This window comes from Manis javanica, chromosome 2 (assembly GCF_040802235.1).
Source record: "Manis javanica isolate MJ-LG chromosome 2, MJ_LKY, whole genome shotgun sequence".
Lineage (NCBI taxonomy): Eukaryota > Metazoa > Chordata > Mammalia > Pholidota > Manidae > Manis > Manis javanica.
Window position 1 is genome coordinate 8,230,922 of NC_133157.1, and position 20,011 is coordinate 8,250,932.

Genomic DNA, 20,011 nt, shown 5'->3' on the forward strand with positions numbered 1-20,011 from the left:
CCATTTCCTCTGCACCCTGCAAAGAACTGTATGGGCAGAGTACTGAATGGGCAGCAAAAATATTTGCGAGTGAAACAAAGGAATGAATGAAATGAGAGACTGAATCCTACTTCTCTTCCCCTTTTACCTGCATCACACCTCCAACCAAGTCTCCCCCGTCTGTGTAAATGGTCTCTTGGTCCTGACCAGCTCCTGTCTTGTAGCTTCCCGTGACCAGTAAGGATGGTAGGTGAGAAGAGAGGCTTTTCATATTTGTAGGGAATTCTCATTTGAAAAATGTTTTCATGAAATCTGCACGGGTCCTTTCTACCCTGGTTCCTGCAGAGGACACACCTACCTGATTAAAATCCCTGCCTGGTCTAAATTGGTGGCTGTATTCCAGGAGATAGTACACAAATGCATACAGCACCACTTTTTGGCCCAATGTATTTACCCTCCCAATTTTCATAAATACCATTAATTGCAAAGTTTCATATACTCATTCATACTGCAGTAGGCAGTATTGAGTTCTAGTAAGAGAATAGAGTCTTTAGAGTTGCTATGGGTACACAGCATTTTGTTTTTTACTTTTTCTTACTCATCTAAAAATGAAGCTTAATATTACTGAATTTCCTCTTTTAATAAAGGATACATTCTTGTTCACATTTAAACATTGCTGGAATCAGAAGAAATCTTACAATTAATGCGTATATTTAATCCAGGTGTGCTTTTTTGCCCTAAATGTGGTCCAACAAATTTAGAGTATATCTCAGAATCAATGGCATTCTTGGAAGCTCTATCTTAAGGTGGACTGTTATAACTCCCATCACATTTTCTCAGAAGCACTGACTTTAGTCAGACTGTAAAGTGAAGATGTCTGCAAAGATCTAGCCTGGTTTAAAAAGGTGACTTTGTGCTCTAAGTGTTACAAACCAGGCATAAACCCGCCGGGCACGCCTTGGATTTCAATGAAGTGAGCAAACTGCACGTAAAGAGCATTCATGCTGCCTCATGTGTTTAATGTAAAGCCAACATCCTGTCCATCAAAGGTTAGACCAGAAACATTGCTCGCCTTTGCTCAGAAGCCAGAGGGCTTTGCAGGATGACTTTGATGACCAAGACTCTTCGAAAAGGTGCCTGGGGAGATGGAACCTTTCCCCCCTAAGTAAGTTTCCCTAGAGCAAATAGTTCCACTGACTTTAGACATGACTTCAGCACTTTCTTGAGAGCTGTTAAAAAATAAAAGTCATGACATCTAATTGTTTGAAGGCCTTGATAAAGATTTCAGATACGAGGATGTGGAGCGGGAGGTGTCTCTTTAATCTCCCTCTCCTTGCTTCTGATTGGTCCTTTAGCCCTTTCCTCCTTACAATCAGAATGGAGGGGAGCCCTCTGGGAACACAGTCCCTGCGAGCAGTGTGGACTGGTTCCAGGCTTTGCGGAGGAGGGAGGATGTCCCTCTTTGTTTCTTCCTTTTCATCAACTTTAATGAGGTATTAGGAGTTTTGACCAACATAAACATACGTTAACTGCCACGGACTTTGCTTTTTGGGCTTTTGCTAAGTACCAACAAGGGTTCTCAGCACCTGCCCCCTAGGGGCCCCATGCATTCTCACCTTGCTTGTTTTTGCTGCAGAAATCAGTGACTGAGCGAATCATAATAGGAGAGGTGAGATCACCGGCCATGCTCAGAGCAGACCAGCTGGGCAGTGGAGGCACACAATGCCTGAGACCCCGTTATGGTATTACTGTCACATATGTATTCATGCAGGAAATATTTATTGAGTGCTAATTAAGTGCCAAACATTGCGCTAGGTGCTGGAGATACAGCAGTAGATGGAAAAAAAGAAATCCCAGCTCTTCAGGAAGTATTTCCCTATAAGGGAAAGAGAGGCATAAATAACAAGGCAGTGCATTAGACGGGGAGAACGGCTATGGAGAAAACAAACAGGGAAGGGGAAAGGGGAGAAGTCATCCAGTGACGGAGTACCCTGTTTTGAAATGCTTACCTTACTTGTGTATCAGCAGGAGGATGAGTATTCACAGCTGCAAGGCAAGCAGGGGCTCTGGTGCCATTACCTGTCTCCCTGACCTTAATCTACTTCCTCCCTAGTGACACTGAGCTGGGGTTTGCCTGAGCCCTGTCTACCTGCCCTGCTCTGATCTATCCTCCTCTGCTGGGCTCCTCTGGGATTTGCTTCTCACTAGCTCTTGGGTCCCCTCTGTCCCCTCGCTTCAGCTCTGTTGTCTGGTCCACCATCCCTGGTCCAGGACTAGGCTTTGTTTTCAGATTCACTGAAAATATTGAACTGACTAATTTCACCACATTTCCAAGATTGGACCACATGGTAAAAACTGAGACTCTGGGCAAGTAAATCAGACTCTTTGGACCTTGGTTTTCTCATCTGTAAAGTGGGCATGGTAACAGTACCTGCCCCAGATGGTTGTGATGAGACTAGAAGAAGACAGAGGTGAAGTGGTTTCAGAGCCTTGCCCTCAGTCCTTAATAGGCCCTGTTAACACAGGAGGGACTGCACTCGTGACAGCAATGCAGGCGCACCCTGGCTTTGCGTCTCCCCTCCCCTCCTCCCACCCAACTCTCCTTTGACTCCCATTCTCGGCTCCTCTTTCATCATGGAGCTTAGTAGCTTGGTGGAATCTTTGCCTCTGGGCACTTAATGAGAAAAACTCTTCAACTGATCTGCTTACTCCCACTCTTACGCCTGAAGAAGTCTGTTCAAAGAGGATGAAGGCTTCCTTGTCAGTCAAGACTCAGAAAACTAGGGTGTCTTGGCCCTTTATTCCTAATGATCTGGTTTTAAGACACCATTTATCTCTTCTCTGAAAATAAACAGCCTTTTGGAAGTCCCAGAAACCTTGGCACTCATCGCCAAACTAGTCAGAGGGCTAAGTTTGTCCAAGGTACTTCCCTGCATCATCCCTTCTCTTGCCTGGAACCAAAGCACCTTTGTTACTTGCCAGCATTGAAGGCTGGCTTAGCTGACAATTTATACTGTAACACTTTCTATTCTTTAGCCTACCCCCAGTACTCACAAGACATCCAGTTAAATGAATCCTCTGTCTACCCAATCTCCTCTTCCTTTAGCCTTCTTCTCATTTCTTTTCCTGGAGTTCCCTGAGTTTGGTGAAATTGAACATGCTCATCTACTTTGGCTTCATAGGCAGAGCTTTTAGGCCTGAAGTCTTGTTAGGGGTGGCTCAACTCCTATTATTGAGCAATAAATTAAGGATACAGTTTGTATAGTCAAAGCTGTTAACAAAGTTAAGATGCTTGACCTCTCTGAACTTCAGTCTCCTCATCTGTAACATGGAGATAATAAGTGTTTTGATCTCAAGAGGGATCTGGGGAGTAGTACAATGAGATAATCAGTGTAACAGCACTTTGCAAAGCACCTCGTGTGTGATAAACATGCAAAGCCAGTGGCTCATATGTCCACATGTGGCTCTGTTAGGATGAATCCTGTTTTCCTGCTGAGGCTTCTCTATTGCCTCCAACTATCTGGGAGCTATCACACTGAGCTCTGGGCGTCTGCTAACTTGCCTGTCAGGCATAAGCAGCTTAATGACAGGGATCTTGTCTTGCTGTCTTGCAGTTCTTAGAAGTTACCAGCATTTCCTGTTGTCAGAGGCTTCCTGTGACTTGAGAGCAGGGACTGTTTTGTTTCTCACTGTAGTTGCTGTGCCCAGCAGCAAAGGCAAGGGATCAATTAATGTTTTAAACAAAGGAACAAAGGACGGACAAAAAGACATCAGGCTCCAGCTGGCTCCCACTAGGATGAGATGGCTCAGAATTAGGGAATACTGAGTTCCAGCACCCTCCTGAGCGGGCAGCATTGCCGCCGTCCTGCCCATTGGCAGACCTCCCCCTACAGTGCCAGCCCTCCTCAGTCCTCTTCCCAACTTCCTCTCAAACTGCTGCTCACCATCCCTTCCCACACATAGCTGGAAAAGGGGCAGTGTACCTCTAAGGAACGAACAACAAACAGCACTGCCCAGATGCTAAGAGCAGTGTGTGCTCCCTCTCCCACAGGGAGAATCTATGGTCCCCTAAAACAACCTCTCTTCCATCAACACATCTACAATCTTGTACCAACAATGTGTTCTAGAAGCCCACCCATGGGCAACCACTCCTTTCAAAAAACATGCGGAGCTCCTCATTAAGTTTTGTTGACACTTCAGCCTCTACATCCCTCTCCCAGCTAAAGTGCCCCAGAAGAATGGCCCTTTTGAATTCTAAAGCATACTTCAAAGACAGCCCTACCTGAGCCACATGTATATGGTGAGACCCAGAAACTTCCATGAAAGAATTGGAGGCAAAAGTCTAGGCATGACTCTTTCTTTGCTCAGTAGAGCTCAAGTCATATTGTTGGCCCAAAAATCTCTCCAAATACCTATCATTTTCCTTGCTGTCACATTCCTGTAGATGGGCATGCTATTTCTAGCAGGATGGGGTTCATGGATGACATTCTCACTCAGCTGAAAAGGGCTGCTGGGGAGTATGATCTGATGGAGTTTGAACGGCAGTTTAACGAGCAAGCAAATTAGAAACAAGGATGGGAAACTACAAACACATGCCACAACGTGGATAGAGCTCAGAATGTTAACACTGAGCTAACGGAGCAGGACTCTAGACTATGTGCTGTACGTTCTCATTTATATAAAGTTCAAACACAGGCAAAAGTAATTTGTGGATGCCACTGGTCAAGGTTGATTACTCTTGGAAAGACAAATGAGCCTTGTCTTTTGATCTGGGTTCATGTTGTGAAAATTCGTTGAGCTCTACATTTATGATTTGTACTTCTGTGCTTGATCATACTTCAGTTATAAAAAAAAACATGTGGAGAGCAGGAAATCCTTAGGACAGAATCACACAATGATAATGCAAGCTTTTGTGTAAATTTCTTTAAGTTTAACTCACAGAACTATGAAGAGCATGCCCAGCCCAGCTCTCTTGTCTATAGGGGCCGTTAAACTCTACCAAGGGAAAGCTTTCCTTTCCTAGACAACAGGGCAGTAACTTTTCACCCAGAGTCTATTCCTTGATCACTGTCTGAACAAGTTCTCTAAGTACCTCTGAAGAAGGCCAGGGGTCAGTAGCTGCTAGGAAGTGCAGCTGTTGTCTGGAGAAAATCTTTAAGAACATGTAACAGCTTTGCCTGGAGCAGAGAGGGGTCATACCTGGGGAAGGGCTCCCAACCAGGGATTCTGGTGCTGCCCTTCCATCCCACGGAATTCCCCCCAAGTGCCACTCTGATCATCACAGGACAGGCTGCCTCCCAGGCATTCTGTAGAGTAACAAGTTGACTTTCATCCTGCCCAAGGCAGGGGGTTCTCTGGGGTCCAGACTTCTGAAAGGAGCAGTTTGTGACACTGATAAGATTACCCAAAGCACAAGGAAGAGACTGTTTTTAAAATTAGCCAAGCTAGTAATTTTTCTAAGTTTAAAAAGACAAGACAGCTGAATTATCATCAGCCTCCATCTGCAAGAGGGTGGGGAGACTGGGAGGAGCAGAAGCAGCTCCGCTTGCATGTGACCTGGTTTGAGACCAGCGCTCAGTTCCTGACCCCAGGCACCAGGTGGTGACAGCTGCTCACAGGCTGGGGAAGGTAGAGCAGGGTCCTCAGTGAATCAGCACCTTTCAGTCCCGAGGAAGGGGGCGTCCTGAACGTGGCCAATCCGACCTTCGACACCCAATGATATCTGAAGCAGTTCCTGGCTGGGGTAACTAAATTCACAAGAGGGAATAGAACTAATAATGGCACAGTTCCATACGTATTCGGCCCTTGGAGAGCAGGAATTTGACGGTTTTTTATCTCTGTGGGCATCCCCAGGCTCCCACCTGACTACTGCCACACTCAAGGCTTCCCAAAGAATATAGGGAACTGTTCTGACTTCAACTGGGCCAACTTGTTGGGTGCCAGGCTCCATGCTGTACGAAACACCAATGGAAAAAACACAGGCACAGGTAGGTCTTACCCTCTCGTCCTCATAGAACTTGGCAGTGTGCCTACGAATGTGCCTGTATGAGTGACACAACCTAAGCTTCATGGGGGCCCTAAGGAAGGATAGATGGTGCTGAGTTGGGAAGAACAGGGTAAGTTTCTACGAGGAGGGGGCATTAGAGATGGCCTTGATTCTGGGCAGCAGGAGAGGACAAAGTGGGCATTAGTAATGCTCATGGTTACAGGGAATTGAGGGCAAGTTCAAGCAATATGGGATGGTGGGAGAGCAGAATAAGTAGGATGAAGAGAGAGGGGAAACAAACGGGATAGAAACCCTAAGCCTACAGTCCGGAGAGTTTGGGCCCACTTTGGTGGGAATTGGGGAACCCCTGGAGGTTTCAGGACAGCTTGGTGACATGGTGGAAGAGTAAGGCTCACAGGTGTGTATAGGATGATGTGGACTGGGAAGCGCAGGCTGGTGCAATAACCTAGATGAGAGATAATGAGGACAGGGGTGATAGCCACCTTGCAGTCTGTAAAGAATGGATTTAATTGAGTGTGTATGGGGATGGTTCTTGAGATTCCCTGCTAGCCGCCCTTGTGACCTTCTGGGGAGAAGAGCGTGAGTGTTGCCCATTCTTGAGGACATTGGTAGAGCAATTTTTTAATTACATAAAGGAATTGCTAATGGGAATTTGGCTGGCATATATGACTGAAGGGTGTGTGACCAGTGCCAGAGGCAAAAATCCTGTGGCAGAACACCAAGTTTAGAGATGTTCCTGCAATTCTTGCTCTCAGATGGCCCTGCCTACGTTAATGGCAGCCTCAGTTAGGCTACTAGGAGTCCAGCTTGCCCCATTCTATTCCTGACTTTGAACTTGGCCTACCTGAGCTTGTGGTGGCTCCTCCTCCACACCCAGGAGACACACTGGCAGCGCTATTATCTGTCACTCAGCCCATGTAAGGAATGCCAAGTAAACACCCATCCTAGGTCATTTATCATTCCATCAGGCTAATCCTGACAGCCCTGACCACTGCCTACAAAAATCAAGCCCATGCTCCTCAGCTTGGGATCTGTGGGCCTTCCTGACGTGGGCAACAACAGGGTCTGACTGCCTTGAGCTAGGACTCCAGTCAGAAGACCTAGTTTGGAATTCTGGCTCTACCACTTACTTAACTTCTCAGAGCCTCAGTTTTCCCTCACTTTTCGAGATGGGTTATGTGATCTAAAGAGATATATACTATCTGTAGAGAATGTGGCATGGAGGCTGGCACACCATCATAGGTGCTCAGTGGTTGGCATCCATTAGCATAGCAACACCGTGGCCCCCAGACCCACCTCTCCTACAGTATTTCCACAGCTTTTCACACTTCCCCACCTCCATGCCTATCTTCATACTTTTCCCTCTGGGTATGTTGGCCTCTCCCACACTCTGATCCAGTTCCATAGGTCAGAATTCCACCCATCCTTTTGGGCCCTGCTCAGATGCTGACAGCACCAGGAAGGCTTCCTGCCTGCCCCCCTTGTCATCCTGTTCCTAAGGGGCTCTGTCAGACTTCTCATGAGCGTTCGAGGTCCCAGTTTGGCTGTGAACTGTGGGAGAGTGTGGACTTTTGTTTTATTTATTGCCATCTCCCCAGGACCTAGAACAGCATGCAGTATCAGGCTTACATTTTGTTTTACAGCATGACTCTGCCTACTGGATAATGCTCTTGTTGAGAGCCTGTTACTGACTTATTCTTTAGCTTTTATATGGTCCTTGTGAATTCAGTGCCTTGAATTATGGTGGACGAACTATGAGAAAAAGGTTCTGCTCAAAAAGGAGAAATGGGAAAATCTTGGGAGACAGAAACAGGAATCATTTATGGGGAAGTTTTGCCCCCTTTGACTCTGGGGATGGCAGTGGTGAGGTTAACTGAAAACCCAGAAAACCAAGTGAGATTGAGGGCTGCTATATACGTAACTGTTACAGGAAATGACTGTAATGTGGGTCTCGGCCTACAGGTGAATCAAGCTCAGTGGCTTGGACCACATCCACAGCTAAGGGTGTCCCAGTTCCCATCCACAGGTAGGTTTGTTTGAGATGTGTTCTCTCACAGTTGATGGTTAAATCTTATTCATAAGGTTTTGCCAATTATGTGACACAGACAGCAAAGGCCCTATCTGAAATGCCCATTTCTTTGTCTCCTGGACTGCTTTTCACAATCTCTTAAGATAGGGAGACCCGGCCAGGGTCAAAGCTGGTGTCCATAAGTATTTGGTAACTAATGAGTACGTGAATGAACAAGAATAGATCCTGGAAGGACAAAGAGCCACTTTTGAGATCTCCCATATATCTGTGCTAGTACTTTTCAACTATATACTTTTAAAAGAGTAAATATAAATGCATTTAAGCATTTACTGAATTAACACTCATGTTTTGTGATTGGGAATTTTTCTTGATCAACTATTACCACATGTATGGTGGGGGCAGGGCTCTGCAGAATAGCTTCTAATATTCGAAAATGATCCTTCTACTCGAAAATACTGGCAACATGCCCTGAGATGCTTCTGAAACCATTTCCAGCCGGGCTGCTTAACCCCTTCCTGGCAGAGCTCCTGTGTGAGTCACAAGCTCCCTGCTGCCCTTTCCCCTTTCAGATGCTCAGGAAAGTCTGCCCTGCTCCCTCAGCAGACTGACACACACCAACTGCCTTTATTGCCTACAAGTCCCTCAGTTGTCTAGCCCGGATTCTGAGTTTCCCAAGAACAACATTCTACTACTTCTTCAAACTCAGGTCAGAACATCGTATTTTGAATGTTGCCCAGAAGCAACTTTTGTCCCTTAATCAATTGCCACAGATTTCAGTATTAGACAGCACTAAATATAACCTGTAACCATCTGTTTTAAACTGTGCCAAAATCTCACTGAAAACATGCCCCCTTCTAGAACAAGGTTCTCAGCAGAAACTAAGAACAAAAAAAGTCACTTTTCTTGACTTATAGAGCTAGTATATTTAAAAAAGGAGTCTGGCAATACAGTTTATTCTGCTTCCAAAACAAGTTGTCAACTGTAATTTATTCCACTGACATTTTGGTTTGGGCCAGACACTGACTTTTTTCTACCAGAAATCATTTTTTTGATAAATCCCATTGCCTTCCTCTACCTGACTTTACTTAATAAACCAGCACCCAATATTGCAGCTAGGTACCTGCTCAGATATAAAATCTTTCATTTGGGTTAGGAAAGAGGACCTCTTCTCATCTAACTGGCAACACTTACTTAGGTGACATTCTGTTCAGAAGTCTTTGTCGAAGCAAAAAATATCCATGGTTGTAACTGGTAGATAAAGATTGAACAGTGAATCTACATGTATTATTCTTTTAAAATGTGATTAGTATTTACTGACTGTGGATCAAGATCGTGCCAGGAATGGCCAGAGACAATTCAGAAAGACACAGCTCCCGTTTCTGAGTTCACTGTCTAGCAGGGAGCATGACCAGGTGTGAAGGACGCATGGTGTCTTTACAATATAATACTGTGACAAATGTTACGGCAAAACTAAGTTCAAAATGAAATGGAATCACTGGAAGTGGGTGAATAATTTTCAGGGTTTTCAGGGGTGCTCAGGGAATGCACCACAAAGATTATTTTTGCAGAGCCTGGAACAAAGAAAAGGAGTTTTCCAGAGGTTAAGGAGAGGTGGATGGAAAAAAGAAGTACTCAAGGCCGGGAAAATCATCCATACGAGGACAAAGAGAAGCCTAAGGAGAGCAGCCAGAGCTCTAGTGGGGATTGGCAGATAAAAACATTCAAACAGGCTAATGTCAGATTGGGGCCTTGGATGCCAAGCTAAGTTCCCATGAGGTGGATCGCGGGAGGTCACTGGATTATATCCACTTAGGAAGGAGAAGGGCTGGAGCAGTGGTGGTAGGAGACCATGTTAGGAGTGGAGGCTGTTGTGAGGGAGTGGCTATCCTGGAGGCTGATGGGAATGGGGTGGTCAGAGTGGGGCCCACCAACGTAGAGATAAGCAGGTACTACTGGTGCTGAGACCTACAATATCCTGGAGATAAACTCCAGAGCAGTGGTCAGGGGGCCCAGATATGCCCTTGGCCTTTGGAATTCCTCTCTAGATTATTTATGTTCAAAATGCAACACCTATAGCACCAGCAGGCAGAGTGGGGTTTCTTCTGAACCCTTGGACAGGCAGTCACTGGTCAGCAACAGGGGCACATGTGGCTCAGTGGAGCCCAGGACTCGGGCTGCCTGGGTTTGAATCCTGACCCTGTCGTCAGTGCCCTCCTGCTAGACAGGGACAGCACTAGCATCTCCTTTGAGGAGTTAAATCCATGGCACACAGAAAATCCATGGCACATGGAAGTGCAGAGAACAGTGTGGAACACAGCAGGCCCTGGTTAATGTAGGCCTTGTGAAGGAGCAGTTGGTCAGTAAAATTAAAGCTGCTCTGGTTGGAAGGCGATGAGGGTGAGGCCATGCTCGTTTTCCCTGCCCCTTGCTTAGAGTTGTCCTTGATGAACTTTACCAGCTTGAAAGATCATTAGACTCTCCATTCCTGGGATTAATTTCTACATGCACATCCTGAACTCATGGGAGTTAAAGTAGGGCTAGCTGCTGATGCCTGGCTTGGAATAGCCTCTGTACGGGGTCTCTACTTCTCCAAAAAGAGCAAAGGGCAAGAATCTGAGGGGTACCTGCAGAGTCACCTGCCACCTAAGGGTACCTGAAGGATAATCTGGCCTAAGTCTGTGCTCCCCAGCATCAGAAACCATGCTCAGTGCCCCAGAGGAGAAAAGGGGGCAACTGGGTGGATCTCACCCATAGACATTGACATTCCTGCTGCCTCAGATGTAAAGGCTTAGAGTGGGGTTTCCCTGAGAGGGAAAAGCATTTCCCCACAAGAATACAAAGCTGACATCCTTTCCTGCTTCACGAGGTGGCCTGGAATAAAATTCTACCTCATGGGACTGTTAGGAGGAATAAACTAGTTACTGCAAGTTAAGCACTCAGCACATACAAAGCATGCAACAACCTTCAACTTAGAGCTGTTATTTTTAGCCTGTAATTCTGTAATTCCAATTCTTCTTACACCTATTAAAGTAGGTATGGTGTTCAATCGGTTGAGTGTTCAGAGCCTAAATATATAGAACTGCAGTAAAAAAATTCTCTGCAAGAAAAATTCTCTGTACCTTCACATCGTGAGCAGACAAAAGATATTTCACACATTATGATGCACTATATGAGGTAAGTTAATACTTTCTAGTTTAGTTCAAGGTCACCGCTGCCATTTTAAACCTTCCAATTCCTACTAAGCCAGATCCTGCAGGAATTCTAGCAGCATTTACCAATTTGGCATCCATCCATCATGAGGGTTGTGCTGGGTGGCTGAGATCTTTGCAGAGAACTCTAACAAGTCAGTCTTGCTGACCCCCAAATTAACAAGATGGGCAGTTCTAGAAGCAGACTTTAGCTTCCATTAATAAAGGTTAACTCTTGTTACATTAGGCAGACCAATATACTCTAGGGAGTAACTAGTATCTTATTAAGTTATAAATATATTTAATGGCTTTGGTACTGGTGTCTTATTTTGGAAATGGAGGAAGAAAAAAATAGAATACCTAATCACTAGAGTCTAAGTACAATGCCACTATTTTTTTAGAACGTGTATTCACCTACACTACTACTTGTGAATTACCTTGTTTTTATAGAGCCCACACACATACTCCCTCAAAGCACAGCTGTGGCTCTTGCAGTGGTACAAGAAAGTGACAGATTATAAAATCAAATTGGTTGATTCACTAGTCTAACTAGTTCAGCAAAAAACTATGAGACTTCTCTCCCCATCTGCCCTTCCTTTTTGGTTTCTCACTAAGGGGGAAAATGTCACTTGTGCCCACCTTCATTCACTGAACTCTAGAAGGCTGAACACTGACCAGTTTTCTTAAAAACACAGTGGAGTTGGAGGGGCAGAGTTCTCATCTTTCACTTTCTGCCCTGAGAAAGAACCTACTGAAAATCATTTACCAGCTAATACATGACTGTTACATCAAGTTTAAGCTTACCTCATTTCCTGCGGCTGACCTGCTAACTGCTCCATTGACTGTGGGCAAAGTCTAGAGCTGTGTGCCCTCCAAGATGCCCCGGCCTGGGGACTGTCTTCAGGAATGCTCCGGAGGCTCGGTGGGAAGCGGTCCCTGAATTGACTGAGGAAATCTAAATAAACGCACAGGTGTTACATGCTCCATCTGGGTAACTCCCCTCACATCCCACCCCCATTCTGTTCCCAAATACAAATGAGCCACTTCATCTTTTCCCTTCTCCTGGTGAGGAACAGTGCTTCTCATCCTCACTCCCAAGAGGTCCCCGCCCCTGCGGGAGCCGTGTGAGGACACCTGCTTCTTAGGTGGGCTGGACTGATGGTAGCCAGGGGCTTCAGCAGTGCACCGCAGAGGGGTAAAGGGAAGCTTGGAAGGGTCACCACACTGCAGGGCCTGAGGTGTTTGCCTTGGTCAGGATGGACAGGTCCCCCTCAGAGAGTGGAAACATTCTAACGGATTTCTTCCCATACAGAGAATGTCTGAGCTTGCTGAGGCAATCTGTAGCTGGCTTCAAAATCAGCAACGGGGAGGGGAAAAAAGCCTCATAACAAACAGTGGTAACAGAAGGTTTGTGTGGGAAGATGGTTAAGTTTGGTTTAAAACAAGCAGTGTCTCTGGTAATGATATGTTGTTAGGAAATAGTGGGGCCCTCAGAGCCTGCAGCACTTTTAAAGAGCAGTTTTCCATTTCTTGAGGGTTTTTTTTTTTGGTAGGGCAGGGAGTCAGAGAGGGCCAACTGAGGTGAGGCAGAGACGCGACTAAAGGGCATGGAGGCATTACAGGGCAGTGGAGAAAGCCACCTCTGTGAACTGGAGCTGTGATGTCCCCCATTTGCACCCAGCTCCACTCTGCGGTTGTGGTACCACCTTTGAAGGCCCATTTACCTTCTCTGAATCACAGCAGGCCCTAAGGCATTAGCAGGGTCCTGGCATGAAACAGATGGCACACTCAGCTGGGGTGACTGAGGAAAGTTTCATAAGGGGACTATTTACAAAGGGTGTGGGCAGGGTTCAGGAACTCCTGAGGACAGTGAAGCTCCTGACGGCTGCAAAACAAGGAGTCAGGACCAATCCCCAGCTTGTGAGGACAGGACTGGGTGTGGTTATCAAACCCTAAAGTTGCCTAACAGGAGCTGTGGCCCTTGGCACATAAGCCCAGCCACTGTCAACTCGCACCTGGCAGGAAGGAGCCAGGGAGTGAATCTTCCCACTTCTCTTTCATCTGCCAAGCTCCTTCCAGTGTGTCTCTGGCAGATTCTGACCAGAAGCCAGAAGGACAGGTCCACAGAGACCAGCCTCCAGAGCAAAGCATGGGGACGGAAGGGGTCCGGAGGGGCAAAGAGAAAACCCAACACACCTAAACACCTGATGGAGCTGGTGGGGAGTTAAAATGAGATCATGTATGCCTGGCACAGCAAATGGTCACTCACTATCCATTTAGTCAACTTTCTATTTGGCACTTACTATTGAAAGGCCACAATATAATTTTTATTCTCAGTGGCAAAAGCCTGAATGAAAAGAGACATGTGATCATATACCCAGAGTGAAAAACAAAACTTTTACAAAGTTGACAGGTAACATTTATTAAAACATGTCATACAAAAGGGCATGAACTCTTCTATAAGAAGAAAATATTAAACAGTAACATTCAATTAAGTAAAACCATGCTGTACACTGAAGACAGCAATATATAAAGACAAAACTATTCAACTTTTGCAATACAGGCATAACATTTCACAAAAAATCAATAAGATATGCACCTAATGATAATCTGTTTATCATCAAATGATTTTGTGGTCTAAGAGTCACCTGACTTGCATAAATAAAGTAATTTTATGGAAGAAACATTGGGAACCTCTTAAAGGAAGGAAGGCAGCAGCAACTGATATTATGACACAGGCTTCAAGCAACACTAAAAAAAAAAAAAAAAAAAAGTCACATTTGCAAAATGTGTTCCAGCATCTTTCCCATAGGGCATTATCAGTAGAGATCTGAAGTAAGAAACAGGTACCTTTAAATATGTAAGTAGCAAAGAAAAAGCCCAAACAAACCCTGGTTTCACTGAACAAAGTTAGTTCCAATGAGAGCAATTAAATCACAAAATTAGTGTGGCACAGGCTGGGGCTGGGATATGTTGCTTGGCTTCCAGCATTCCTTAATCATCAGAGACCTTATGAAAGCAGACTCCTGAATCTGGTGTGATGGAGCCCTTTCCACCCTCACTAAAGGGCTGCAGTGAATCCTTTCCTGGGAAAGCTGCTTCTGCTCTGTCTCAGCCTCACACTAGCAGCAGGAGAAGCCACTAAGTCTAAGCAGCTTTCCTGAACAGCTAGAAGTGTGCCTAGGGTCCCTTTGGTCCAGCAAATGCCCACTGTAACGGAGGGGACTCTTTCATGCACTCTTTGTAAGGAGTGGCCAAAAGAAGGGCCTGGAGGAAGGTGAGATTTAGAGACCAGAATTGGGCTGGGGCCCAGGAGCACCTGAGGGTAATAACCCTCAGTACCTGAGGAAAGGCTCTCTCAGGCCTTCCTTAGACAGTGATTCCTACTTTACCAAGTGGATTATTATAATGTGTATGTCTAAATTAAAGGCATGGTGTAAGTACTAATATTGAATACCACTGGCGGTGCCTTGAAGCCCTTTCCAACTGGGACTGGAGAAAAACCACAATGAAGACTCAAAGCAGGGGACAAATACCTTGGTTGCAGGCCACTGACAATCCCTGAAAGGCTGTTTGGAAAATGTTACCCACAACTATCCAAACTCTTTTGGAAGGATAAAGATTTTCTAAAGCTGCACTGAGGCTAAGGAGAGAGACTAATCTATCCAACCCAGGGTAGGCAGGAAAAAAACGATCCCCTACTCTTAAAGAGCAAGGCTTTAAAAATTCACTTTTAATACTCAAACTAAGGCAGTCCCTTCCCCCAGTCTCTCTGAACATGGGCAGCATTTTGATGCCCAACCATCTTACAGGGTCTAACTGACCCAACACAGAAACCCCAATTATCATAAAAAACTTAAAACAGCAGATGTTAAGAACTTACACTTTTAAATTCCACATGTAAGGATTTCAAGAAAAGATACACCTTTCTTCACAACATATTAAATAAGTCCCAACACAACTGAATGCTCCCAGACTGCCACCCAAGGGCTGGCTGGCTGAGAGCTCGTCATCATTACGTGACAAGGGCGCTCTGCTAACTGCAGCATAACTGAAGCATAATTTTTCCAGAGTATTTTTATTTTCTCCCCAAATGTCCCAATGCTCATTTGGTTATAATTTTTAGTGGGAAACACTACAACAAACCTTCTAAACAGGCAGAAAATGGTTTGCCAATACCACGGAAGAGGGTGATCAGCTTTTGGCAGAACAAAATGGCTTCACTGCCTTAGCACTGAAATTATTAGGAGTAACAGAACGATTTCTCCTCACACATAATTGGCTGGGATCATACCTAAACCCACTGGCTTCTAACATGAGAACAAAGGAGCAACTGAGTTTGACTGTACAGTCACTTCTATACACTTCTGTGAGGTACACAGAGAAAGGACTGTTAACTGGTGAAACCTCAACACTAAGAAGAGGATGTTAATATGGCAAACAACCAGGAGGTAATATCTAGTTTATAGGTTAAAAAAAATCAATATATATATATATATATATATTTTTTTTTATAATAAAGTTTTTAATACAAAGTGCTTCTTATATATCGAGAATGATACAGTGTTAGTGAACAGATCCCTGTTTCATAATCTTGGTTACAAGAGCAACTGGTGATTAAGTACTTCCCTTCCCCCTTCCAGAAGTTCAATAAGTAAATGCCTTGGTGGTTGGAGCTTGAGGATCACAGGCCATTGCCAACAGTGTCTATCACACATGAGCAAAGCCAAACTTTTAAAACAAAATTTCACCTCAAATCCAAGAAAAGCTGTTTTTATTTTCAAGAAAGTTTTCCACTTGGAAGTAATAGATCAGTAAGTTTATGGAGAGTTGACATAACAGTAGCACCCTGTCCTACCCTGGTGATAACTTAGGTATATTATACAGCTTAAAAACATCCAGAATATGCTTCTTTTTTAACCTAAAACATCTGACTGATCTGCAGAAAAGGTCTCAGAATAGCTGCTTTTTTTTTTTTTTGGTAGGTATAGCTATGTGAACTTGTAAATATATGCAGTTTTATAATCTGGGAGCATGAATCTGTGGACTACTTTCTAAAATTAGGACTCCTTTTCCCCTTTTAAAAAACATCCCAGCATGCCTCAAGAACTGATAGCATTAGCTCAGTGCACCCCTCTATGAATATCTCCCCCACCAGTGTATTTTCAAGACTCCTCTTTTCTTAGGCAGTTGTTTTTTTTCCCTCAAGTATAATCTGCCACTCAAAATTCTGCTACTCAGCAACTCTCATTCTGACAGTTGGAGTGTCACTGTAGCACTCTATTGACTCCTGAAGTTCACAGGTAACTCTCAGACCTGACTTCTGGCTCCTCCCCACTAACTGTGGTCACTCTTTGAGAAGCACCATTGCCTAAGAGCAAAATGGCTGGAGCAGCCAATAGTACCATGGTCAGAGTCAAAGCAGCTAGACATCTACTAGCCACAGAGCAGGTCCCATTATGTAGATGCTTCAATTAAATGGGATTTGGGACAGCAAACCAATTAGAAATACCCATCTCTGGTGCCCTAGAGAATTACAATTAGATATAATTGTTCAAACTAAATGTTAGCACTAAAACATAAAACTCTGCCTTACTAAGAGTCTGAAACACATTGTGACAGTGGCATCTTACAGAAATTGAAGCTTGTACCATAAGTTATTTTTCATACTTAGAATGTCACCCTCTTAGTATTTCCACAGTTTTTGTTACAATACCCTTCAGAAAGAATAAAACCAGATAGAGAACTCTGTTAATCAATTTAGCATCCTAGGAATCACATTATTTGTAGCTTTTACTAAAGTAGCATTTCATTCAGTGAAGCAGCTACCAAAACAAATCTGCCTTACCTAAGTATCATAGTAAAAGCAAAACAAAACCCCAACACGACCTTGTAGTCAAGAGTGATCAAAACTGCCACCTGAAATGGAACTGGCGGGCTGAGGAGTCCAGTTCCAAGTGAGGGTGCCCTACCACCATGTCCACCCGCCCCAAATCACAGCAGGCCTAAAGGTTTTACTTTGCCAGCTGGGAGGTGGGTAAACTTAGCCCCATTACTCACTCCAAGACTGGACAGCAATATACAAATCTGAGGAATTAGATTTTTTAACTGGCCTACTTAGAGCTGGTCTTTCAGAAATATCTCCTTTTTTTTAGGATTCTCTCATAATAGCAAGTAGCACGCATCATCTGTGCCCAGATTTGCATAATTACCATAGTTTATTTTTATGCCTGCCACTCAAGGGCCAGATCCTATTTTTAGTTAGCCTCAGTCGTATTCTGCTCAGCCTTTGCAGCTTCGTAGGACTTGGTACAAGAAGTCACATGCCTATGGAAACTGTCCCTCCACATAAATCTCTTTGCACAGATATTACACTCATACGGCTTTATGCCTGTGTGAATTTTCATGTGGCCCACAAGATGATGCTTCATTTTGAACTTCTTACCACAGACACCACAGCCATAAGGCCGAAGACCAAGGTGCATGCTCATGTGTCGATCTCTCTGACTCTTGTGAGTGAAACTTTTCCCACACTGACAAGGATACAGCTTGTCAGTGGCTGAGAATCCTAAATGGGCAGCTTCCTCTTTAATCCCCGTTACCATTTCAATATTCTCATTGTAGCCTCCTGCTAGGGCAGCCTCCTGTCTGCGCCCCATCAGATTCCCATCTGACCTCTCTCCAGAAAACTCTTCCATGGAAGAGCCATAGAAATCCACCTGCTCATCATAATTGCCTTCATCAGCCTGTTCATCAAACTCTGCTTCCACTTTTTTTTCCCCAATGTGAAAGTCTTCCTCTACTCCTGAAGGTTGGGCTGAGTGCTCCGTCTGCATGGTATTGACAGACTCAGTGACCTGGTGCTCGTCATAGGGCGCATGTACATCCATGCCCTCGCATGCTTGTTCGAAGCGTTCAGGCTTCACATGGATCCAGCGTTTGTGAGCCATTATGCTGGGCCTGCTGTACATGGGCCGGGTGTAGTGGAACTCTGCGCTGTCACTGGCCCCTTCCTCCCCGTCCTGGCTAGCCATTTCAGTGCTCAGCCGGTCATGTTCTGTGGACGAGTTGCTGGGAAGGTATTCATGCTCAGTGAGCTGAGATGACAGCTCGTCTTTGGTGCTCTCCTCTTCATTCTCCCCATCCCTCAGTTCTTGGGCTTTGGGGAAATCAGTATGGCTTCCAGAGCCCAGCTCAAAGCTCTCTACCAAACCATTATAACTACTGCTGCTTGGAGATTGGTGGTCACTGCCATGATTTAGCTTCTGACAGAGGACTGTAGGGTTTCCCTCTAAAACCTCAGTGCATTTGTCTACCACATGCCACATCTGAAGGAAGCTTGCTGCTGTTAAGTAACTAACAATTTCTGGGGCAGGCATTACTAGACGTCCTGTATAAGTAGATAGGAGAATGTTCTCAAACACTCTTGGGTTCATCACATCAGGCAAAACAATCCTCCTGCTGTTTTTCAAGAGTACCTGGTCACAAAAGTAGGGTGAACTGGCAGCAAGAACAGCTTTGTGTGCCCGGAAAATGTGACCTTGGACAACAATGGAGACATCACATAATTGTCCTTGCTGGCGCTGCTGGTTCAGTTTCTGCAGAATGGTGCTGGAAAAATCAGGAAATTCTACTCGAAAAGAATTTGTTCCAGGCTCCATTTCATCACAAATCTTCTTTGGTGCTACAAGAGAAAAAAAAGTAGTACTAATTCCAGCCCATAATTATTCTAATACTAATTCCATAAACTAAGATAAGTCCCATAGTCCCCTGAAGTGCCTTGGCCCACGGTCATAGTGGGTTGAGCACTCCTCCCCCAGAGCCCGGCCTGCAGGTGCGAGTGTGCCGGAGGCAGAAACCGCCCACCAGTCTGCAGGCTATTAACTCTGGGTTTTTACTGTAGCTGAGTGAGAACAGAATCCAGAGAGGAGATTGGTAAACTACACAAATCCCCTAAGTAAAAGTAAGTAAATATTTCTAGTCGAAATAACATGATACCTATCAAAATGACAGAATTTTTAAGAGGCCTCAGATTAAACCTACATTTGCTAAACTGGGATTGAGAAAGTGAAGATGGAATTGTGGGAAGGAGAGGCATATGTAAGGCTTGGAGGCAGCAATGAATCGGCAACTGCAAGGAACTGAAGGACCATTAGGCTAGAATCCAGGAAGGGAATAAGGGGCAGGCAAGAGGCCTGAGTGGTGCGATCAAACAATGGTGCCTTTGGCCCTTCAGCACCCCAGGGGTGAGCCTGCTGAAGCCCTGAACATGTTTCTCTAGTTTCTGTCGGAATTTTAGCCCTTCAGGAGCTTCTGATAATGTGAACCAGATGAAATGGCAAAGAAAGGTGTTCCTTCTGTCTAGTGGTCTCCAAACTGTTTAAAAAGTTATAGACCGAAGAAGATAGTAAATATTGTCCCTGTTACTGAATGAACTCAATTTGAAAATAGTTATAATAAAGAATAAGGGATTACCTGGGTTGTTAATACAAGCACATTTTAGCATATACTTACATATAAATATTATTTATATTTAGTATATACGTAATATAAGCCAGTCAGGCATTAGAAATAATTTGTAACAGCAATCAAGAAGATGAACTCTGTTAGAGGTCTGGCTCATGCCTCATAACTCCTTAATAATGAGAACAAACTAAAAAACCCAACAGATTTATCAGTGCTATATATATCATCTGGCTCTAATACTATATCCAAACATTGCTAAATTCCAGGTTTTCTATGTATGAGATAAAATAATCAGACCACCAAAGACTGGAGTTATCTTTGAGAAAGATGCCAAGAGAAGAA

At 44.6% G+C, this 20,011-nt stretch overlaps 1 protein-coding gene across 9 annotated transcripts in view; it reads right to left on the reverse strand.

The window, feature by feature from the left end:
• Positions 1–13,599: 13,599 nt before the first annotated feature.
• ZBTB43 (zinc finger and BTB domain containing 43) overlaps positions 13,600–20,011 on the reverse strand; it is a 36,428-nt gene continuing 30,016 nt past the window's right edge. For all 9 annotated transcript variants that reach the window (XM_073224441.1, XM_037008146.2, XM_073224429.1 and 6 more), the window contains one exon: positions 13,600–18,887. In XM_073224441.1, coding sequence (XP_073080542.1) covers positions 17,461–18,864 — 1,404 coding nt within the window. In that variant the 5' untranslated portion in view covers positions 18,865–18,887 and the 3' untranslated portion in view covers positions 13,600–17,460. The remainder of the gene's footprint in view (positions 18,888–20,011) is intronic.